The sequence below is a fragment of the Passer domesticus genome, chromosome 12 (genome assembly GCF_036417665.1).
Source record: "Passer domesticus isolate bPasDom1 chromosome 12, bPasDom1.hap1, whole genome shotgun sequence".
Classification (NCBI taxonomy): domain Eukaryota; kingdom Metazoa; phylum Chordata; class Aves; order Passeriformes; family Passeridae; genus Passer; species Passer domesticus.
This window is the reverse complement of record NC_087485.1, coordinates 8,584,699-8,608,360: the sequence shown is the minus strand read 5'-3', so window position 1 is coordinate 8,608,360 and position 23,662 is coordinate 8,584,699. Positions and strand designations below refer to the sequence as shown.

The following is a 23,662-nucleotide window of genomic DNA, read 5'->3' as shown; positions in this document are numbered from 1 at the left end:
GCCCAGGGTCCCCGCGTGCCACTCCTGCAGAGCAGCTGGGTCATCCCAATTCTGGATGCACTCCCAGCATTTCCACCCCACATGAGGGAGCCTCGTCCTCCATCACCAGCCCCTGGGCACAAGTGACTTTGCTGCTGCCTGTCAGGCAGGCACGAGATGAGACAGGCAGATGAACTGCACAGTCCCTCCAGCATTCCTAGAAACACCACAGCAGCAGGGACAGGGCATTTTGGAGTGCTGCAGTGAAGGCTGTTTATCTCTCCCTCCCACCTCATTCATCACCACAGCTTGATTTATTTGCTGATTGTCAGGAGTGTGAGTAATTGGTTTCTTAGATACCCTGACAGGAAGGCAGCAGGCACCTTAAGTGAGGACAGAGACAGCAGGATCCACCACCCTGCAGAAGCAGCAGCACACTCAGTAACTGCAGCACCCACTCCTCCCAAAGCATGAGTACATCATTCCCCAAGGGAGTGGTGTGCAAGGCAAGAGGCAGCAGAGGCTGTGGAAAATGACAGGAGTGAGAGGCACAATCCACAGCAAAGGGGCTGCTGCAGCTCGTCATGCAGCTGCACTTCAGCAAAACCCTGAGGAAGAACCAGAGGGTACACAACCAGTCCTGTGTAACTTAAGGCCAAGATACCCTGGGACTGTGCCCACACCTCTGTGAAGAGCAGCCAGACCTGCAGCTGCAGGGCTTTCCCTTGGCACACAGGAAGATCATCAGCTCTCATTCATTCATTAGTGCCTTTGTCCACAAAAGGCATCTTTGGGGCTCTCAAATCCTAGACAGAATCCTGCTGGGGGGGGAAAAAAAGTGGGTCATCCTTATGACAGCTTTTGAAAAGAAAACCAATGCTCTATAGCTTTGTAAATATATATATATATATATATATATGTAAGTTCTATATAATATAAATATATTTTACATGTGCTTTTAAACCCAGGTGGCTTTAATTACTGAGCTATCCAAGGATTTACTGCCTCAGAGTCTTTATCTGCTGCATCTCGGTCAAACCTCATAAGGCTGCATCTGAAATCACACTGTGCTAAGAAAACAAATGATTAAAGCAGAGCTAGGGAGTCAGGGGATTAGTCTATTCTGCATGGCCTTGAGCAAGTCATTTTTAGCTCTGAGGCTCTAATCTTATAGTGAGCCTGGGGCAGATGAAACACTCACACACCCACACAAACCACACTTAGTTTTTTTCTCATCTGAAAAACAGAGATGACAACACATACCTCTCTGAGAAGCATCTTAATCACTAATCTGCACTAAATGCTTGGAAATGTGAAGTATTACAGTGATTAAGTACCAAGCCAAACTAACATTTTGCAATGCTATCAGAGTCAATAAGGTAGAATGACAACACAAGCACCCATTGTATGCAGCTCACCATCATCACTGGAAAAATCCAACTCTAGGAAGCTCTAATAGTCTCTTCCCCCCCTAACAACCAGCTGTAACTACAAATAGAATACAAAAGATGAGTGACTAAATGAATTAGTCCTGAACTGCATCCTCTATCTTGTTAAATGCAGGAAGCCCACACAGAGCACTTTCAAAGGGACTAATGAAGGAGAAAAGCAAGCTCCAGGATCTGAGTCCTTGAACTGCCCAGCTTTCAGACAAAAGGTACCAGTTCTCTTGTAAATAAAGGAGCAAATCTTGCACCTGCCACGATTTAGAAAACACTTAAAATGCAAGACTTGTCCTTCATTAGAGCCATGACAACCTCACTGTCCAAGGAGTACTATTCACTCTGTATTCAGCATGAGAGTTTGCTGCCTGCCTGCTTTAACAGCAGATGCAGGTCTGGGTTAGATTTACTAGCAGTTGCCACTTTTTGCACTAGTTTTCCACTTCCATCATGTATGTACAGAGTATCTCATAACAACACAAGTGTGATTTGCATCAGACAGCTGCATTGCAAGTCTCTGCATTTTCCTGATTTATAATGTGCTAGAAATTTAGAAGTGGGTTCTTAGCACCCTCTTGTGGAGCTGTGCTGGGGTAACCACCACACCTTAGTAAATTTTCATTGCAATTCAGAACTACAGAACAGTTACTTCTGCAGTAAAGCCAAAACTGGGAAGTTAAATGTGAATGGCAACACTTGGTAGTTTATTATGACTTTTAACACCTGACTAAAACCTGTGTTTGAAAAAGCTGCCCAGCTATACACTGGCTCTACTGCAATATCTGAACTGTAACACTGTTAGTCCAGTGCTGGCAGAAGAGCCTGTTTCTATTAGAATGTGCATCTGTGCCTGCAGGCCTAGTCAGGATCAAAGCCATTGTCATTTAGAAAAAAAAATTGCCTGATCTGGCAGCACCAAATAAGTTCCTTCCAACAGAAAATAGAATTCTTGCTCTGCTTATTAAGATGCCCACAGCCAGCAGCTCTTCCAACTCAGAACATCACTGCAGTGCTGCTGTCAGGTCTGGGAACAAATGGGAGGCTGACTGATGCTCAGGGTAATGTGTTTGTTTGATAAAGTGGCTTTCCTCCCCCAGGTGTGTGCCTGCAGTAAAATGCCCCATGGAACAGGACAGAGATAGAGGCATCATTTTGTTCTTGCACACATAAGTAAGAAATGGCCAGTGTCCCTCTGTAAGCAGCTGTTTTCCACACTACTGACAGATCACATCAGGTTTTTAAGCCCAACCTGAAGAATTCACACAAGTCAAGAATGAGTGTTACATACAATAAATAGTCCTAATTACACACACTTGTGCTAAGGGCTTGCCTCAACTTAACAGCTCCCAGCAATTTTAATTTTAAATCCTTAAAGCACTTGCAGTGCCTGTCTAAATGCACAAGCCAGACCAGCAAGCATTAGTGATGTTGGTAACACTCACAGTGAAGCAGAACATGCAGAACATGCACAGGGTTTCTTTAGCATATCCATCAGATTTTGCTCTTCTAAGGAACCCACAGGTGCTGAAATATGCTCAGTATTCCATCCTTCCAGTGGTAGGTTTTTTTGGGTTTTTTTTGGATAGCAACAATATAATTTCCTGCTCCAGGTGTACTGAAATTTAAGATGCTCTTCCTCATATGCACACAACTCACAGCTCAGCCCTGGAAACACAGTTCTGCAGGTGGCTGCTACTGCATCCAGCCCTTCCCTTTCACTGCATCCACCCCTGAGAACCTCTACAATCCCAGGTCTCATAACACAGAAAGAGTTTAGCAAGGATGCCCCTCAGTCACCATCCCTAATATCCACTGCAGGGACCAGGTAATAACCAGGTAATAACACTGATAACAAAATACAAATTCCCATCAATGTGGATTTCTTCCCTTTGGCTTTTGAACAAATTTAAGTTTTATTTTTTATTAGGAAGCACAACTCAGGCACATCCATACACAGTTACCTTTGAGAAAGTTAATACTGCACAATAAAATACTGTGAATTTGGTTGTGGTTTTTTCCCCATCTTATTTTTTCAAACATATAAATTCTAATATATTGCTATTAGTTTTGTGTTCCTGATGGAACACTGTACTCTTTTGCTGGACCCAGAATGACTTGTGCTGTTAAATGCCCTTCCAGAAGCAATTCCTACTGCAGAGCAAGAACAGCAGCTCATGCTTTCTGTGTCAGGCCAGACACAGGAGTTACAGGGCACAGCCAGAAGAGCAGCTGTACAATTCCAGCCTTTTTCAGCCTGGCACAACTGTGCCTGTACCTTTAAAAAAAAACAAAGGGCCATATTACTGTTCCCTTTAAAACTCTTTTGTGTACAACACATAACAGATTTGGTACCATACTTTCTGTGGGCTAGGCACAGTGTATCAAAACTAAAACAACTGTTTCATGAACAGCAACCTACATATTCCAGAAAAGTCTGAAAGAGATGAAAAGTCTGAAAAGACTAATGTTAAGCATCTTAAAAGTGCAGTTTTGAAAAGTGAAATTCACAGACCTCATCAGCAGCTGCAGGGTTTCTGTTCACTAGGAAAATGGATCTAAAAATTTGGGAATATTGCAGATGGCTTGTGGGTCTATAAATATGATCACAGCATTAGGGAAAAAAAAGGAAGAATTTTTACTCACAAGAATGATGTATCATGGTGACTAGCAAAGCAGAGTAGGGGAGGCTCCTGCTGCCTTGTGGCTTCTTTATGATATTTCTTTCACTTTGCTAAAGCTGCTGCTCAGAGAAATAGCAGTAGCTTTGGTAAACTGTCATCCCTGTGGATGGCTGACATAATTTGGGACTGGCAGGATATTGATTTTCTATCAAAACCTTAATAGGTCACACATACAAAACAGATACACCCATTGCTTCTTCATCTAAAGCAGAACTAATTTTACACAATGCCACTGCAGCCAATGTGATCTGGAGAGCAACTAAGAGAACCTCAGTAGTGGACATGTGCTACTGCAGAGCACCTCACAACTTAGCCAAACTGGCAGGTTTTATTTAAATCTCTGATGGAATGAGTAATTTTAAATCACATATTGAATATTACATATCTCATAAAGATTTGCTTTTTGCCCACGACTCTTTTCTGTTTCTGGTCAGACTACCATCAGTTTGTCACTTCCAATAATTTGAATATGTACACTTTCTAATTTCTAGTCACAGCTTTCCAGATGTTGGTCACTTTTTGGCAATGGACTCTTCAGAAATGCAGCATCTCAGATCATCAGCTGCAGCTGAACATCAGTGCACCACAGTTTAATTCCATGGCCATTTCAGCTTTGAACCAGCCACAACTCAGGCAAATCTGAGAGGAGCTAAGCTGTTTCCTTCTCCCTATTAAATGTACTAATATATATATGTAGCTTGATTTGGGATTTCTTTTTGTGCAGTCTGGAGATTATTTCCCATTTTACAGTGACAAGAGCACAGCCTAGCAATAGATGTGTTTGACTCACTTTTCTCTAATGTCAGTGTAAGGCCTGGTGTTCTCATCCAATGATATGCCAAGCAATAACCATCTGCTACTGTCAAATCAACTGTTTCCTACCTCCTCAACACTATGTAAAACCCTGAAAAAGATGATAAAAAGCATGTGTGTGTATGTACATAAACCCTGACAAGAATACCTGCCCCTAAGAAATGGTTCTCTCTACCTCACTAACTGTATTTTGAAAACAAACCCAAAAAGGTTAGAAGTATGTTAAAGAAAAGTTTGCTCTCTGAACACAATGAAAGAAACCCTCTGCTGTACAAAAAAGGGGAAATACTCTATGTTTATTATAATTTAGGAATATGAGCAGGAGGAAGTATTTTATAATAGCTGAAAATCCATGGCAATCTCTCCTGTCTTTGTGTCAAAATTTATAGCATATGTGACAGCAGTAGGGTCTGACAGAATTTCTGATTCAATAACAGAGCTGAAGAAATAAACAGCTTGCTTGCAGTGGGGATTCCATTCACAGTTTCCCTATAGGAGAGAGTTAAAAGTGAAAGCAGTCAAAATCTACAATATTATTATTATTATACACTAACAGTGCAGTAAGAGTTCTTGCTCCCAGCTGAGATCAATGATCAACAGTTATCATTTACACTGCCATCCACTCCACTATGGAACACATAACTTGAAATACCATCTGCTACACCCCACACTGAAGTCACTGACTTAAAAATGGATTTGGTCAAAGAATACTGAGATAGAGTACTAAAAATATTTACTCCTTCCCCTCCAAATTTTTGCTTTTGTTAAACTGAAGTTATTTGTATGAAAAAAATCTGCTTTGACCTAGCATGCCATTTAAATTCTGAATATGATCCCAAACTAGGGAACATTTGGATGTAAATTAGACTCTCCCATTTTAAGGTACATCCCCTGCTCCCCACAAAAACATGAACAGATATTTTTAGTAATTCTGATGACACAGTGCTCAAACAGTGTGAGAAGGGGTACTACACAACCCAAGCATGGCCAGCAGAGACCCTCTGCAATCCTACAGACTGTGACATAATGAATTAAAATGAAGATATACCTTTTCATTGGACAGTCGCACCAGTCCTGTACTAACTGAGATATCAGCAGTAAGATGATATTCCATCCACAGAACTGCTGCATGGCTCTTGCCTTTCCTGGGGAGAGATGCAGGATAAAACCTGTCACAATCCTGGCAGCTTAAACACTGCACTAGTGTTTAAGTCAGAGCTGCAAAAGCATGAACAACTTCCTTCCTTGAAAGAAAGCTGAACAGCTGACTGAGTTGGTAGTTGGGGGCAGAAACTTTAAAGTATTTGCAGATATGAAATCCAAAAAAAGGCAAGGAAGAGAACATGTCACAACTACATCTGCTCAGCAGCACAGCCCCTTAACCAGCACTGAACAACATGGCATGAATTACACAGCATACGCTGAGAGCTTCCTTTAGAGACCCCAGTTTCCACTGACTCTGAATTCAGAGGAAATATTTACCACTCACACTGTGTCACTTCAAGTGCCTGCTCCACAAAAAGCAGAGGTCATTGCACTGTGCTGCCTGTAAACAAAACTGCTGCAAAGGCACAGAGACCCCACACAGATGGCTCTGCAGTCTTTGAAAGCCTGAATTTGGTTTAATGAGAAACATTGAGTTATGTATGCTCTAGATAGTTAAAAAAGAAAACTTTCTCATTTTTAAATTAACAGCATTTCAAGTTTGAACAGAATTAAGTACAACCCACAGTTATAGAGGAAAGTATCTCAGAAGATGTGGCAAAATATAAAGACTGCCAGGATTATAGTTAGAAGGAAGAATATCATATACATTAAAAGCTATTAACATATATACAACAATTATATGCTACTAGCATATAATTTTAAAGCTATTAAACTTAATAAGTTATTAATTCTTAAGCACAATAAATTTGACAAGCTAAGTAGAAGCTTTTTCTGCAAGAACTCAGGAGTAAGCAAAAAACAGAAACACTAAAAAAACAGGTAATATTTTGTTTTCTCTAAACTATAAATTAATCTATTTAAATTTTAAATCATGGTGAAAGCAATTAAAATGTTATTTTTTAAACAGAGGCATATTATCTAATCTAATAATAGCAAACATTATTTTAATATTGTTATAGCCTACTGTGAATATCCACAGGAAGCTTGTGTCAGAGCAACTTCCACAATAATCTTAGGTCACATTATTAAAAACTGCCAAGTACATTTGCACCAGTTAAGTGTAACACGCTTAAAGGAGCTCTAAACTCCTCTAAGAAGCTTGACTGGGAGGTAAAGAAATGGATGATGGCAAGAATATTTATTGCAGTGAGAAAACTGACCTTAAGAGCTTCACTGAGCCCTCTGTGCTGAGACAGTGCTGTGGCACAGTCTTTGTGAAGTCAAATGTCAAAACTTCCTGGGGCTCTGAGAGTGACTTGCAGGGATATTCCCACAGCGGGTGAGGTTCTGCTTCCTTGGATTCCCTAAAATTCAGAGAATCCTGAAAAAAGCAATAAAATTAACCGAAAACAACAGAAATGCAAACCCATAGTATTCAAGAAATAAAGCTGCAAGAGGGCAGGACTGCACTTAGTCACAAGGGAGAAAATGTCCTTCATGCATGAAACCAAATGCTGTGACTGGGGCTCTCAGCCCTGAAACAGAAATGGGCACTTTCAAAATGCAATGCATTGAAATTTTCTTTTCCCTCAACATGAATTCCACTCTACAACTGCCTGTACTCCTCCAAATTGATCTAGAGCAAAGCTCTAGAAACTGATACAAACGAATCTCAAACAATGGTGTTCTGCCTAATACACAAGTTTTTCAACAGTCACTAAATACTTTATTAAGCTGAATAGAATTTTTATTTTGCAAAGACCTGTGATGAAGCTAATTTTCTTACTTTAATCATATCATCCATAGTCCGGACATCAAAACCTTCACAGATGCCACATGGACTCCGGATTCTCCATAAGTCCTGTAAGAAACAACAGCATTTTGTTTGGCTTTATCAAAGGGAATGGGAAAACACAGTTCACTAATTTCTAATCTAAGTAAGTATCATAAAACATGCAACCCTTTTATTTTACATGGCAAAATTACTTGAGTTAATCTGCTGACAAGAGATGGCTGAAGTAGCGAAATTCACCCTTCAAGATATCAAATATTCTTCTCTCAGGTGGTAAGTACAGAACATACTGGACAGTATGAAGATGCAGTAAGTTGTAGAGTACTTCAGTTTTACGTGGATTTGTGTAAATATCTGAACAATCTCACCTGGAACTCCACAATCATCATATGCAAAGAAGCAGACTGAGGTAGGACAGTGACATTGCTGGCAAGGTGAGTGCTCACAGCTGTCCTGGCATACCAGAAATACAGGTTATGCCATGGCAACAAACTTGTTGTGAAAAACGGCTCTCCCACAAGGACAGAAATCTTGGCAAAGGAGGGAAGAGATAAAAAACATTATAATCAAGAACAACAACTCACAACACACACTATAGATCTTCCAATAGCTGCCAGTGCAATATATTAAGTGAAATCATCTAGACTGCTCCATAGGGATTTAATTACTGTACACTGCAAGTACAGCACACTGGACATTGTTCTGTGGGTTTAGCTACATTTTAAATTGAATTTCCCTGCAACAAAGTTTGTGTGAAAATACTGAGTTTGAGTTTGGAAGGCTTTGTAATGAGTCACAGAATTTTGAAGTTTTGAAGTATGTTATTACTTCCAAATAGATTCCAATCTTCTTGAGTGGCCTGTGGAAGAGTTACAGCCTTGTAGAACCAGTTAAACTGCCTTAACTACTGGGGCAATTATGCAGCAGGGAAAGTCAGACCCTTCAAAAACAAAGCAACAACCCTCCCACATTCTTCAGTCTCCTTTAGTTTCAGTGACACATGGTCTGAACTATTTTAGTTTTAGATTAATTAGGATATAACAGAATTCATTGTGGTTAGAATTCATTTTTACCTTCTGCTCCCTATCAACCCCTGAAATTCAGTATAATGGACAACCATAACATACCTTTTTATCCTCCAAATGAGAAGGCTTCAGCAACTCAGGACGAGCTTCTATTATTTTAATTTTATCTTCAAGATGATTTGCTTTAAAAAACTAAAATCAAAAAGTAACACACTGTCTTTATGAAAAGTCACAGTTAAGACCAAAATAACAATTTTATTGAAAATAAATTAGAAAAAAGCCCCAGTTTAATGAAACTGCCTGCCATAACTCAGGAGGATGATACAAGTCTATTCTTGAGGCTGCATGCACCTAGAGCCAACATGTCACATCTAGAGAACTAAGGCATGTGCCCTTATCTATCTAAAAAGGCAGATAACACAAAAGTTGCCTCACCTTCATTTGTTTGTACTTTGAAGCATATGAGAAGGATAGTCAAGAAAGGTAAGAATCACATCACCTATGAATACTCTGCATATTTGGCTTTTCTTTGAGACCAGGTTCCAGTCCTCCCTTGCCCACCATTCCTGGTTTTGCACTTCTGAGCCACAGGCTGAGCCAGATGTTTTTCAAACACCCAGTACCAACTAAAGGAGCCACAGCCCAGTGATGACCCCAGGGAGCTGCTTCCAGTCACCCTCAGGCACCAGCTGCCTCTCCTGCACTGGCAGAGCCTTTGTGCCCTTCCCCAAGGCAGAGCAAACAGCAGAGCAGGCATTCCCACCTCTCCCAGCTGGGAGACAGAACTGCTGCATGCTGCTTGCCAGGTGAGACTGGTGCAAGCTTTGGGATGCTCTCACTAACCCTCAGAAGCAAACAGCCTGGCTTTCGTCACCAAGGCAATGGCAGCAGCAGAGCAGCAGCTCAGGCAGACAAGCCAAGAGGCCTCTGCAAAGGAGAGATCCAGCTTTAACAGAACATGGAATACTCACTTTTTCCATGACAGAACAGGACACACCAGAGTTTTCTAATGTATACACCTAATGAAAATACACAGTTAGTCAAACTAGCTTTACAGTTTTTAATTAAAAGCATATGTAACTGAAGAATGAAGCAACATTTTGATGCCCTAGTGAGCACAGTTCATAAGAACCATGCATATATTCCCACTACAATGAAGTTTTTTAACAACAAAACACCCCCCAAAAGTACAGGTTAAATACTTCTGTTTTTACAGCTATACAAGAAAAAAAAAAATCCCCAACAGAATGCCAATACTTATTTTTCATTTTTAAGTTGCATACAGCATATTAACATTTGTCCTAAGCACATATTTACTCATGAACAAATGAAAGTGTATCACCAGTGTGCCAAATTGTAAATACTGCTTAATATTTCCTATCAGCTGGAAAGTGTTTAGATGCCTTTTGCAGTAAGAAAAAAAATTAGTTTTTATCCAAAATTGATGAATTGTTAGGCAATATGCTACATTTCTCAGGAATATATTACATTACACATTCCCAGATAATCAGTTCAGCTCTAAGAGATTTTAGTTTAAAGAGCCCCCATCAAGTAGGGCATTTATGTGTGTGAGACAGCCAGGCAGCTCTCAGTTACACACAGACCCAATTCTCTTACTGCTTCCTACTCAGCTCTTACAGATCTTCCACTCCAGACTAGGTAATAAATGCAATTATGGAATTGCAAACACAAAGGAAAAATATCCTCCCACACATTTAGGTCCATAGAGTGTTTTCAAAAAAAAACAAGATACAAGATGGCAAACAGGAAGCAATGGGGAATGAGGAACAGCACTTTCCCTCAAAACTGCACATTGGTACATGTCCAGTCTGGTAATTATTATCTTCCTAGACTTCAGCTTCACCAGAGATGAATTTAACCTCCCCTTCAACACAATGTGAGCCTATTCCTCACTTGTCCATGAAGAGGCACTGCAAATAGGTAAATAATGAGCTGGAAATGAACTACATGAGAGAAAAATACCAAGCTAAAATGCAAAGATCTGAAAAACAGGACAAAATACTGTACCTGCTTTGCTCCAAGATAATGAGCCAGCACAGGCAGCAGACTGCCATCACTGATACAAAGACAAACACTATCTGTTTTCAGAACCTACAGAAAACAAATAGTCACTGTTATTCTTTTTCCAGATGGAAAAGTTTTCATATCAAATAACTGTAAAAAAATTCTCATGTAATGCCCTTGGCTTAGGTCTGAAAAAGTTTGCTCAAAAATGTAATGGATGTCTTTATTCAACTACCAATATTACATCTGACAAACACAGAGAGCTACTACAAATTCTACAAATTAATACCAAGGTTCTCAAGACAAAATTATAACTTCTATCTGCTGATGGAAGAAAAATACACTTTGTGAGCAAAGTCCTTTGCAGGGGACCAACAAATTCCATAAATACAGCAGGATGTGCATGCCTCAGAGAAGGCAATAGAAGCTGCAGGCAGCAGCACTCACTTTCCTCAAGGCCTTGATGTACTGGCGTGTTCGGCTCTGATCATTCAGCTCCCCAAAGCGGGGCCTGTTCCAAAGCAGGTGGGCACGACACCTACAGACAGGACTCTCCAGGACACAGGCATCTGTTGTATGCTCCTCTTCATCTGCTCTATTCTCCCCTTCTCTGGAAGAAATTTCAATGTAGTATCAACCACAGCATCAGTAAGATGTTTTTGCAAGCAGGCACATTGATGCATTTTGAAAGGCTGAAATGCACAGTAATGAATACGAACTCTGCTGTCACTTTTTCCAAGTTACTGGTTCTCCAGAGACATTTCTGCAACTCTGCATTTCCAAATGAAGAGAGGTCAAAAGGAGATTTAACCTTCTTTAAAAGATAAAACCAAGAACCATCCCCCACTTTACCACTGACTGTGATGGTTAGGTACTTTAGGCTTTGCCCTTTTAGCAAACAGTTACTTGTTTGGATTTTGGATTCCTAAGTAAAAAAGGCACAGCAGATTCAGACATTTTAAAGCTAGCACTGGTTTTAAAAATGTTTGCTGCTATTGTCATTACAACCAACATGATTAAGCTCTTTTTAATTTGAGTAAAAGGCAGCAATCTCAAAAAGACAGTGCAGACTAGGAAAATAGAAAATGGAATGGCAATTATTTCACTTCTTTACCAGTATGCCACTTCAGCTGTGCTGCATTTTAGGCTTTCCAGGAATCAACTATGATTGTTTTATGCTTCTTTGTCAGAGAATGCAACCAGGTACAAGGCAGAAACTTGCAGTCCAACTGAGTTTTTAAGCATAATATGTATTTTCCACCTGTGCATTGCCCGTGAAGCAGCCTTTAACATTTTTCTACTCTTTAGGTTCTAATCTTGCTCTTCTACAAAGGGAGATGCTCTAAGAGCAGCAAATGCTCCAGTTTGGAGTAAGAGAGCAGCCTTTTCCACACACAGATTGTTACCTGGCTTTCTGCAGGTTGTACCACACAGAGTACTCATCACGACAGGCAGTCAGGTACAACTTCTCACCCTGCAGAACTGGCTCCTCACGTGGAAGAAAATAAACACACTGCATCCAGTGATCCCTCCACTGAAAAGGGTTAATACACAAAACCTCAGGAACTCACTCATAAATGGCAATGGAAAGTAAACAAATAGTAGGAAATCAATTAGGAAGAATGGGCACAATTTTGAAAACACATTATTAATTTAAAGAACCTTGTTCAATTTAGCAAGGCTGAATAAAGACCAATATCACATATTGAATAGTATTGATTTCTTGCAACAGAATAAGCCTGAGACCATTGGCTTGCCCACTGGCCAAGCTTCTATTGCAACCAAATGAAAAACAACCCAAAATTGCATTGCATTTATCAATGCTGTTTACCCTCCACAGTTAACTTGTATTAGAAACCTGTATCAAACTTCTGACAGCCTCATGTACCCAGAATTATATCACTTAGTGTCACTCTGATCACAGCACAACTACTTTGTGTTTTAAAAAGCTGGATTTTGCATTGCAAATATCCTATTCTGATCAGTCACTCTAACCTGACTCCAATTTGGTAATTTCAAATTTTATTCTCAAACATGCTACAATCATTTTCTAACTTCCTTTTGACTAAGTTCATCCTACTGGTAAATTCATTCACAAAAAAGCCACAGGAATCTGACTTAACAGTGATAGTATTTCTGTAACTATCTGTATCAATCCAGCACTTTCCTACACAGCCTCTTTTTTAATGAGTATAAGTATACTACCATGAACTAACATTTACTTGGAAATTTAATAGAAGAACTACAAGGAAGCAAACCACAGACTAACATTTAAGCAGAGATAGGGACATTTAAGGAAACAGATATGGAAATGTTTATTTCTTGAATGTAAAAGAAATAACAATATCTGGAAGGACAGCTTCAGTCTTGAAGCTTTACATAAAAGATGACCCTTAATGTTTAACATTAAAGAAAACCTAAAATGGGCATATACCATAGCTAAAATGTCTACAATTTGCTTATTTAGCATATTCCAATACATTAAATATTAACAAAGTTCCTAAGCAATTTAAGGCAGAGCTGCTTAAACCCCCAGTACTCCAAAGACTTGCTCAGTCCTCTGACAATGGTATCTGAAGGCTCAGTATGTTACCTGCAAAGCAGAAGTGGGTTTTACCCAGTAGGGAGCCATTGTGCAATTTATCATCCCAGAGGGGTCCATGTCAATATCCCACCAGGAAAGTACAATTTGTGCCTTGCCAGATTTCACAGGCTCCAGCTGCACTTTATAGCAGGTAGAAGCACTCTGCACTGGCTTACTGAAATCCACACTGCAGAGAAGCATGAAAATTGTAAAAAGAAATATTAGAAAGAGAATTGTAAAAAGAATTCTTCAGAAATTCTCACCACTTTCTTAAACTCAATACACAGCTTATATGAAAGGCATAACAGGATAACTTTGTTTTGAACAAAACAATGTCTCCCTTACCTGAACATTTTCACCACATCACTAAGGGTACTGAAGTCATTTGAAGGCATCTGGTTCAGTTGGATATCACAAACAGAAGGAAGACCTGGACAGTTCTCCACTTCTGAAGGTGGAACAAGTATTTTTTCACCATCCTCTGCTTCAACATGAACAGGAAACAGTTTCTTCCAGGACCACATTCTTCTGGATTCCACTAACTGGACATACACTGTTGCCCTGTGAGGCACTGCCTCACATCCCTCCTGAGTGTTCAAAACAAAGGGTGAACACATTCAACAAGCTTCACTTATTAACATAAGTGAGAATTAAATCAATTGAAATGCAAACCCATTTAAAGAAAAGTTAATTTTCTGGGACTGGGAGCTTTGAAATCTAAAATACAAATTATTTCAGAGACTTTGCAACATCAGAGCAATTTGTGAAATAGAATACATGTATCTATCCTGTTCAGTGGGTTCAGCAAGGCCAGATTACTTCATTGACCATGCAACATTATCAGTTTACTAGACTCAATTAAACTTGCATTTCCATTCTTGTTCTGAAATATGAGATCTAGCCTGAGCTTCTCAGGGCAGAAAACTACGAAGCTATCAACAATGCAAGAGAGTTGCTGATCGTAATGAGAAAATAAGAAAAATAATGGCTCAAATATTTATGCAAGGATAACTTTGTATCCATGTTTAAAGAGTGGAAAACATAAAAGTTGTCCTAAAAATCCCACTATTAACTAAGAGCCATGAAGCCTAAAAACAATGCTTTTACAGAAAAAAGACAAATTGCAATTTAGAGTTCTATATGGAGAGCAGTACAAAGGTATGGAGTGCTATTAAACTGCATCTTTTAAACTGGTGAATGGAAACATGGAAACCTAAATGAAGTTCTGCCATCCACATTTTAATTAAGGGAAAATATTAGAAAATGTAAAAGAGAAAGCCACAAAATTATAATCATATATTATAAGTCCAAAAGAAAGGATATTATTTAAATACAGCGTTTAAAATATTTTCACATGCAAAATGCATAGGGAGTAGTAAGAGCACAATGAAAAAAAAAACCAGCCAAAAATGAACCAATGCCTGGGAGGTAAAGCTCATTAAACTTAAGAGTATTTTAATTTTTTGTTTTTATTTTGGGATAAAGTTGTTATTAAGGAGAGCTTCAAATCAGAATTGGATGCCTTTCTGAAAGGCATTTCTTAACCAGCAAGTTATTGGTTTCAACACAAAGCAACTAGGTGTAATTTCAGAGGCTGTGACTTACAGTATGAACTCAAATAGCTTTATTCTAGGAATAAATTTAGTAAATTATTGACTGAATAAGAAGCTAGCAGAGCTGATGGTGTATTTACCAAGGGATATAGGAGCCTAAGTTCTGTATAATCTCTATCCTACTGAAAAAAAAGGCAGAAGAATTTCTCTAATGATAGCTGTGACACACTCCCTGTTTTCTTACCTGTACAAGATATTTGTGTGCATGCTCATAAGTTGGTAAAGCTCCTTCTCCAATCAGCTCTGTATCAAATAATTCTGTTACCAGGATGTTTGCCCGACACTGCATATCTCCATCTAAAATACACAAATTAACATTGTAACGTTATATCTTTGCATAAATCATTCAAGAAGATGCTATTCTGAATACACAAAGAATTAAAAAAACTTATTCCTGTTTGAGTCTGCTGAAGATTGGAAATTATTTTCCATTTGAAATACAAATGGCTGCTGAGATATTACCAGGACACTTTCTAGAATGTATCCTTAAGGTTGGAGAAGACCTTTAAGATCAAGTCCAACCACTAACCCAGCACCATCACCATGTTCACCACTAACCCAGGTCCTCATGTGCCACATCCACACGTTTCTGAACACTTCCAGGGATGCTGACTCTACCCTTTCCCTAAGCAGTCTTTTCAGTGCTTTACAACCCTTCCAGTGAAAAGAAATTTTCCTACTCTCCAGTCTAAACATTCCCTGGCACAATTTGAGGCCATTTCCTGTCATCCTGTCACTTGTCACCCAGGAGAAGAGGCCAACCCTCACCTGGTTACAACCTCCTTTCAGACAGCTGTAGAGATGAACCCACCCCAGCTCCCTCAGTGTTCTTGATGCACTTGTTTTAATTAAAAAAATGTTTAGTGTAAGTAAGTAAATGTCAGAGTATGTAAGTAAGAAGTGTTAAAGAATAAGACCTAGTCCTTTATGGTTTTCAGGTACTTGCCTATTTTTTTTAAGTCTAGCCTATTCTTCTCACCTGGGCCAACTGTGACTTCAGTGGAATGCTTGTTGATTATTTTGATCTTGTCAGAAAAACCATTTTTCTCCACTATCTTCACAGCAGCATTAGCCATGGGTTTGAACACCTGTGAACAGCAAGAGTGCAACAAAATGGTTCCCCTCAAGTCAGCTTTCAAAAATGGAAAGGCACCAACACAATGCAATATATTTAGTTCCCAAAAAAGATTAACATCTTATCTTTTCCTATGTTTGAAATTCACTACCATGAAAGAAGGCAATGAGGCTCACTTGAAAAATTCAGAGCTTCACTGTTAGTTATCAGCTGCCTCCAAAAGCTACTCCAATTTAACTTTTGAAACACAAGAATACACATTAATACTGCAGCATTTATGTTAAACAAATTAATTTCTTTGTACAAATAAAGGTATCTACACTTGCATCAACAGAAGCCCCTAAAGACTTACACATACTCAAGACACTATGTCAATGAAACCAAAACACCCAGCACTGAAGTATGCCAGAAACCTGCTTGTATTAACAGTGTAATTGTGAAGAGAATTTCTATTTCATTCAGAACAAAAATAACAGAGATAGTACATAGCCTGAAAATAACAGCATCACAAAGAACATGTTGAATATGTGCAACCCCTAAGCAATGCTCACCTCAATGGCATAGCAGAAATCTGCCCCAGCTGAAGCTGCCATCATGGACAGGAGTCCTGTGCCAGTCCCTATGTCCAGCACAATTGCTTTTTCACCTCTCTCTTTTACTCTGCTCACTGCAGCACGAATACCTTGGTAGTATTTCACGTTCTGTGAAAAGAAAAAAATCAGCAGCATTTTATCCATTTATGTTTTTAATTTGTGTGCAGCAATCTTGCATCCTTTTTACTGTGAGTTTATAATCAGAAAAAGGCCTATATTCACTCTTCATGCCAGTCACACCAAAGCCATCTTCAGCAATAACAACTGCACCTGGCAGAATCAGCCCATTTAAAGTACATCAATATTTATCACAATGTTTATTATTATATTACTATTGGTCAATCAGCTGTGTATGATTTCCAAATGTGATATATTTTCCTGAGCAAATAATAATCAGATCCATGGGAGATACTACAGGTTTTCTGATTAATTTTCCCCTGTAGGACCACTCAAATAGTCATATTCTCTCCATGGCAGTACAAGAGCTAAAGTATCTTGGTTTAGATTCCTCTCTTCATCTACTCAAAAAGGTTCATACATGAGAATTTACCAGAGTAAACACCAGTTAATAAATGGAGCTATAAGCATACCAGCACCAATAACAGGGAAAAAATAAATGCTGTCAGCCACAAGATACAGATTGATATATATACTTTTATTTTCTTTATAACTGCCTACTGTAAGACATTCTTTTGCAAATGATTTATCAAGCCTTTCCAAGGAATACACAACGTTTGAACATTATACATTTGGAAGGTCTGCTGGACCCCCTTCTCAACAATTCTAGTCAAAAACTTTGATACATATAATTCCAGTAGCTGTTTTAATCACTCAGACACAACCAGCTGCCTCTATTAAATGACTGATCCCACTGATGTGTTTTAATTCAATATGAATTCCAGATTTATTGTGGAGGCACCACAAAAAACTTTCAAAACATTATTGATGGAAGGCTGACTTAATGGCTAGAGGAAAATGAATATTTTAACTATTCACTCAAGATTTCATCATGCCTGTACATATGGTAGAAACACCACAGAAAAACAGACTTTACTTATACTCCTATAAAAACTAAAGCCCAGCTTCACTTTTACATCCTTTGAAATTTCATCTAATGAGCTCTCTGTCAAAAATGTCAAACACAGAACAGCAAAATTGGCTAGTGAATATAAAAATGTTCTGCAGTAAACAACAGAACACTGAAGTCAGATGTAAAAAAGCATCTGTTGATCTAAGAGCAGGTCTGGTACCTTACGGAACACAAAAATGTGATCATTTAATCTTCCAGAGAAACGCATATAATCATACAGTGACAGCTATTCAGGAGAAATACAATGGCTCTTTTCCCACCATTCAAAAGGGTTTTGCTTCTGTACTTACTCTGTCCTTATCATGAAGCATATCTGCATAGCGTGACCTGCAATAAAAGATACTCCAGCTAAAATACTCCATTCTGCAAAGCAACCGGTCCCTGTGCCCCACAAATGCACAAACTGACACACTCTTTGAGGACCTAAACTGCTTCTCTAATCTAAGGGATTAAACTACATTTAGTTTCAGTGATCTGGCCATCAGCATATAAATCAACTCATGAACCACTGGCACAAATCCTCTCCACAGCAATGGACCCAAGGCACAGACAGACCTATGGACAAGCAGCTGTGAAGTAGCACCTCAGACACACACAGAGTCTGAGACACATACAGAGCAATGAAAGACAGACTTTTTTTTTACTAAGACTTAAACTTCTTTGGTTCCCATTTCTTCATGGGTTGCACTACTCAAAAATACGCAAAATAGATCTTCTCACCTTCTCTGGCTATTACACTAAGCTCTTAAAAAGCAAGAACAGACAACTGCCAGTTACATGCTGCACTGGCATTTAAAAGCAATTTAGTCAATGCATTTTGTCCCAACTCAGTCACTGTCAGTATCAGCCCCACAGAAAACATTTTTTAAAAGTTAGAAGGAAACTATTTGGAGAATGGTTTACAACATTCTATATTGCCAGCTCTGCCCTGTACACCACTGGGCATATTTACTGACATTTACTGTCTGTTCACCTCATGCCCTTGGAAGTTCTACAAGGACAGACCCCCAAACTGCCCTTAAAAAATGTTGGATTTGGTAATTTTTTGGTGTCCTTTAATGGAACAAGCCACTTTTCCAAGCATACCTTGCAATCTCCTGGTGGTAGTCATAGTCCTCACCCTCTTCCAGCCACTCCATGGAGCCAGTGGTGGGATTGGCTCTTCCACAAAAGGTCTTCATGATCAATCTCAAGCTGTATTGTAATATTTACGTATTGTGTGCAGCTTTGCTTCAATATAATACACCAAATACTGTCTGTGAAAAAAAAAAAACAAACCAAACCAACCATAAATCTTTTAGTAAACACGAGTACCACTTTAGTTCTTGTACATTTCCCCCGCTACACCTGCCTTTGACCAGAAGTACTGGTGACAACTTTATGCTTTTTTCGTAAGGACGTTTTAAGCTAAAATCTGTCACCTAGCCCTACAGTGAAAGGAGACCCTGAAGATCCTCCAGGTGTAACCGCTGAGAACACAGCGCAGGAAAGAAACCAAGACAGCAGTAAATCCTCATGGAAGAGCATCCCGTAAGTGGGTCAGGCCGCGGCGGCTCCTCTCCCGCAGTCCCCACAGGAGGGACCGGCACAGGCCCGGCCCTTCCCGCCTCAGGACCGAGCTGCGATGGGGCACGGCCAGAGCCTTCTCCGCCATGCCCCGCCCGGACCCAGCGCAGCGCGCCCGAGAAGCTGCGGGCTCGTCCCCCCTCAGAGCCCCAGGCCGGCAGCTCCGCCAGCCGTGCGTACCTCCCCCGGCCACCGCCAGTGCCCACCGTGAGCACCGCGTGTGCGCCCGCCCCGGATGCCGCGTGTGCCTGCCCCGGACACCGCGTGTGCCCGCCCCGAGCGCCGCCCGAGCCCGCCCCGGCACCGCGTGTCCCGTCCCGGACAGGGCGGTCGCTCCCTCTCCGCCGCCGAGCCCGAGCCGCGCCGGGCGCTCCGCCCCTTCCCGCGGGCGCCATGGCGGGCGCGGCCGTGCTGCGCGTGCGGCGGAAGCGCGGCGGCCCCGAGCCGGCCGAGGCGCTGCTGCTGGCCTGCAAGCGGCGCCGCGCCGAGCCCGTGGAGACCGACCTCTTCAAGCTGGTGGCCACCGTGTCCTCCAAGGTACTGGGCGGGCCGGAGTGAGCCGGTGCTTCTGGAGGGGTTCGGAAAGCAGCGGCTGTGTCTGGCTGCTGCTCGCGGTCTTTCGGGGCTCCCCTGTGGGTGCGGCGCTCTGGAGGATAGCCCGGCCCCGGGCAGCGCCGGTAACCGAGGGCACGGCGGCTCCTCCCGCGCTGTGACAGCCGCGGGCCGGGCGGGAGCAGAGCCACGGCCCACGGCACGCAGTGACCCCCGCGGCAAGCTGTGCCCAGCACTCGCTTTTCTACACTGAGACACTCTTCCTCGCTTGGAAACTACAGAGCAGTCCATGAGTGAAGCTTGAATTTCTGCTGAGATGCTCAGCCCTGCAAGGATAACAACCGCCATCCAGCTTTAGGTCCATTGCAGTCTTCCAAAGGCATGTGGTTTCATTTGGAGAACTATTCTGTACCAAGTTGTTTAAAAATCAAATTGAAACAGTCTTAGGACTTCTGTTCTATATCTTGTGCTTTTCTCCCCTCATAACAAGAGATTATTATGATTGTTATGTTGCTTAAAGTAATAGTAGAAGTTACTTGAATGTTGTTAAGATTATTGGTACTGCAGTTCTTCATCCCTTCTAAGAATGAGTATGACTTGCTGTGTGGATGTTATCGTTATGTTGCTCCTCCTTTTTGTTCTTTTCTCCCAGAATGAACCGGTTCAGAAGTATGTTAAAGATGCCATCACGCGGGACAAGGCAGCTCAGAGCCTGCGCCCCTCTTCGGGAAGCAGCCAGCGAATCCTTCAGGAGCTGCGTTGTGCCAAGCAGGCGCGAAGGAAGGAGAACCGGTACCGGGTGATTTCCAGCCACCGGCCCCACTGCACCCACACCGCTGCCCCTGCCGCCCTCGGCCAGGCTGCGCCCCCCGGGGACAGGTCTGAGTCGGAAGCACTGCAGGATGCTTCACCAGAGGAGAGTGGTGCTGCGGATCAGAGTTCAGACTGCTGTGGGAAATTCCAGCTGTTCGATATTGTACAAGAAGAGGAGACAGTGGGAGATTCCAGTGTAACCACTGCAAACACACAGGTCAGCTGTGAACTTATTGGACTTGAAGTATTTGGTGTGGCTGTTGAGTGGTACATGTGGGCAGACTGCTGTAGGAGTTTTCTTGGACTGTAAGTATTCCACTATTTAATAGGAACTTTAACTAGATTGCAAGTTGGAATGTTTCATGAGGGTCCTAAGGGCACTAATGTTGAAACAGTGTGTGGAGCTGCTGCTTAAGGAAGGGCTTGTACCACCCTATTTTTTCTTTGCCCTGGTCTGATGTACAAATTCTCTTTTCGTCTGAAAACTATTGGCTGTAAATAAGACTTTGCATGACTTTAGTGGAAATGCTAATTTTTTTTTTCTCAACAGAAGACTGATCCAGATGCAATTCTCTGCAATGCAGTAGAGATGATCCGTGAGCGTTTAAATGTTTCTGAAGATGGTAAAAAAGAGCATGGTCACAAAGAAGATGAGTATGTTTATGACATCTACTATAAGGAAACATCAGCCCCTGATTGGATTGAAAATATCCTTTCTGTACAGCCCTATAGAGAAGAATATGAATGGGTAAGGCTGTGGAAGAAACAATCTTTCTCAACTAGAAAGATCACAAATAAAAGATGTTTAAAGTCCTGCTCTTAAAAGCTGCCATGCCAAGAAGTCCTTTAAGGTAGACACCACATGTAAGCTCAGTGACTTCTGTGTTAGACCTTTTGTAACTGCCAGTCCCACATTCCTGCAGGTTGATCCCTGGACATCATATGACAAAATTGAAGGGATGATGCTCATGTAATGAGAAGAATCTGTCTGGTTTCAAACTGCCAATTAAATTTTGGCACACAAAAAACTTGAGTAATTTATGTCATGCTTGCAGTTAGGAGGCAGCCATGAAAATGTCATTGTAAATATGACTAAATAAAAAGAAGAAGGGGTGACACACACAACCTTTACAGTATTTGAGGACTTGACTTTAGTCTTCATATGAGATATTTTTTTCATAATAAATTGTTCTTCAGTAAATGTAGAGTTAGGAAGTTTAATGTAAGGTTTCGTTTTGTGTTGTATAGTTCCTTGATCAACAGACTTGTATATTAGAAGCCTGAAATTACTTTCTCTCTTCCTTGATCTATTACACTACTGCTGGAGTGAGTAGGATTAAGCTAGACATGAACTTTGAAATGCTGGAGTGGAACATATACATGTATGACTTCACTGATTGTTCACCTCAAGCAGATTTGAAGTGTTGTGGTGAATGCAGTGACAACTTCAATTCTTCTGCAGTGTGCCCTGTGTCACTGCAGAATTCCTTCTGCCTGCCATCTGTATGTATTTCCTGGCCTTTTCTGGTCTGTACAGTATTGCACAGGTGGGTGAAAACTCACTTAACATTCACTATAAACACAGACACCCAGCATTATGTTTTGTGTTGACGTGCAGGTAAATGATGATCCTGGTCCAGAGGAAGTGTATGAAGATGAAGATGATGAAAATGATGAAAATAACTGGCGTAATGATTATCCTGAAGAAGATGAATTCTTACCTGAGGAAGATGGAGAAAAAGGTACACCTGTTGTAAATGCTGTTTGCTTTCCTGCTGTGCATGTATACATCCCCTCTTTATTGCATGCTATCCCTAAAAAAGCAACTTAACTGAGAACTGCTGGGGTAGCATTCTGCTCTTACAATGGTGAAATGTGTGTAGAGGACGATTATCTTTCTTGGAACTAGAAGAGAAATCAGTGTTTATAAAAAGACAAAATTGAGAAGTCAAATTGAGGCTGCTGAAATTGCAAAGGTTTGCTTGCTTAGAGAAGGAATCCATTACTTGGGTCCACATGCTTGTGAAACACTGCCTCTGCCTTCTGAAGTCCCTAGCCCAGAGTACTTCAAGCACAATTCAAGCCTCAGCTCGTACAGAAGTTGTTCAGACTTCGTTAGTTTCTCAAGAAGCTTAATCTAGTCTGATTCACTTAATTTTTTAAGTAAAAATAAGGGATAATCCAGAAGTGTTGATGCTTTCTCTGCAGACTCTGAAGAGAGCTTCAGTGATGAGGACCAGTGTTACAGGAGAAGAACATGGGACAAATATCGACAGGAGGTTTTGCATGAATTTGGATATGATGAGATTGAAGATTTGGGTTCTGACTAACAGCCTGGTTTTGGGGATGAAATGCATACTGAAAGTGAACATTTGCTGCTGTAGGAGAATGTACTATCTGAGCAGCCAGCTTCAGCTGGTGGATATTAAACAGATGGGTGTGACTATGGCCACTTGACAACACAATTTTTTTTCCAACCATAAGATGCTCTATACTTTAAAATAGAATATTCCACCCATTGCATGTGTTGAGGTTTTGAAGGGACCTTTTATTTATTTCTGTTTTCCCAAAGCTGCAGGCCCAAGAGTTTGTACCTGCAGGAAATGTACAGATATGGAGGTACTGTTGGCAGCAGCCCTTCTGGTCATGTCTAATACATCAGGTTTCACAAGAAGACCCATGTGTCTGCCCTGATGGCAAGTGGGAGTCCTGGAAGGCATCCTACCCTACTGCTTTCTACTTAATTTGTTCCTAAATGTCAAGTGACTTTCTTCTCAAGTGTTTGAGCATATGAAATGCCTTGACCTGTCCATTACTCTCCCCAGTAGTTTTACTGTTGGAGTAGAACAATGTGAATTTAAATTGTAAATAAAATTGTTTTTTGACCAAGTTTTCTTTACTCATTTAAAGAT

The 23,662-nt window shown here is 40.8% G+C and overlaps 2 protein-coding genes across 4 annotated transcripts; one reads left to right on the top strand and one right to left on the bottom strand.

Moving 5' to 3' along the window:
- Positions 1-5,192: 5,192 nt before the first annotated feature.
- On the bottom strand, positions 5,193-19,718 carry PRMT7 (protein arginine methyltransferase 7). 3 transcript variants are annotated; one of them, XM_064386785.1, is made up of 18 exons: positions 19,592-19,718; positions 18,906-19,075; positions 18,110-18,146; positions 16,688-16,837; positions 16,041-16,149; positions 15,246-15,358; positions 13,794-14,035; positions 13,458-13,635; positions 12,271-12,398; positions 11,312-11,474; positions 10,868-10,951; positions 9,811-9,858; positions 8,942-9,031; positions 8,183-8,344; positions 7,809-7,883; positions 7,243-7,403; positions 5,964-6,060; positions 5,193-5,404 (listed from the first exon to the last, which is right to left on the bottom strand). In XM_064386785.1, exons 2-18 carry the CDS (start codon positions 18,998-19,000, stop codon positions 5,249-5,251), a joined length of 2,088 nt encoding a protein of 695 aa, XP_064242855.1. In that variant the 5' UTR covers positions 19,001-19,075; positions 19,592-19,718; the 3' UTR covers positions 5,193-5,248. The 3 variants fall into 3 exon arrangements, with proteins under 3 accessions (XP_064242855.1, XP_064242854.1, XP_064242856.1); XM_064386784.1 differs by having other exon boundaries at positions 19,566-19,633; XM_064386786.1 differs by lacking the exon at positions 19,592-19,718 and adding an exon at positions 19,241-19,533.
- On the top strand, positions 19,605-23,639 carry SLC7A6OS (solute carrier family 7 member 6 opposite strand). The gene is made up of 5 exons (XM_064386804.1): positions 19,605-19,922; positions 20,590-20,967; positions 21,301-21,498; positions 22,369-22,492; positions 22,959-23,639. Exons 1-5 carry the CDS (start codon positions 19,779-19,781, stop codon positions 23,078-23,080), a joined length of 966 nt encoding a protein of 321 aa, XP_064242874.1. The 5' UTR covers positions 19,605-19,778; the 3' UTR covers positions 23,081-23,639.
- Positions 23,640-23,662: the final 23 nt, after the last annotated feature.

Excerpts from the sequence above, each read along its gene's own strand:
- PRMT7 (XM_064386785.1), bottom strand. The coding sequence starts at position 19,000 with ATGAAGACCTTTTGTGGAAGAGCCAATCCCACCACTGGCTCCATGGAG. Across the intron at positions 16,838-18,109 it reads TGCTTCATGATAAGGACAGA|AACGTGAAATACTACCAAGG; the intron begins GTAAGTACAGAA and ends TTCTTTTCACAG. Across the intron at positions 8,345-8,941 it reads CTCATTTGGAGGATAAAAAG|ATTTCTGTCCTTGTGGGAGA; the intron begins GTATGTTATGGT and ends TCCTTTGCCAAG.
- SLC7A6OS (XM_064386804.1), top strand. The coding sequence starts at position 19,779 with ATGGCGGGCGCGGCCGTGCTGCGCGTGCGGCGGAAGCGCGGCGGCCCC. Across the intron at positions 20,968-21,300 it reads TAACCACTGCAAACACACAG|AAGACTGATCCAGATGCAAT; the intron begins GTCAGCTGTGAA and ends TTTTCTCAACAG. Across the intron at positions 21,499-22,368 it reads ATAGAGAAGAATATGAATGG|GTAAATGATGATCCTGGTCC; the intron begins GTAAGGCTGTGG and ends GTTGACGTGCAG.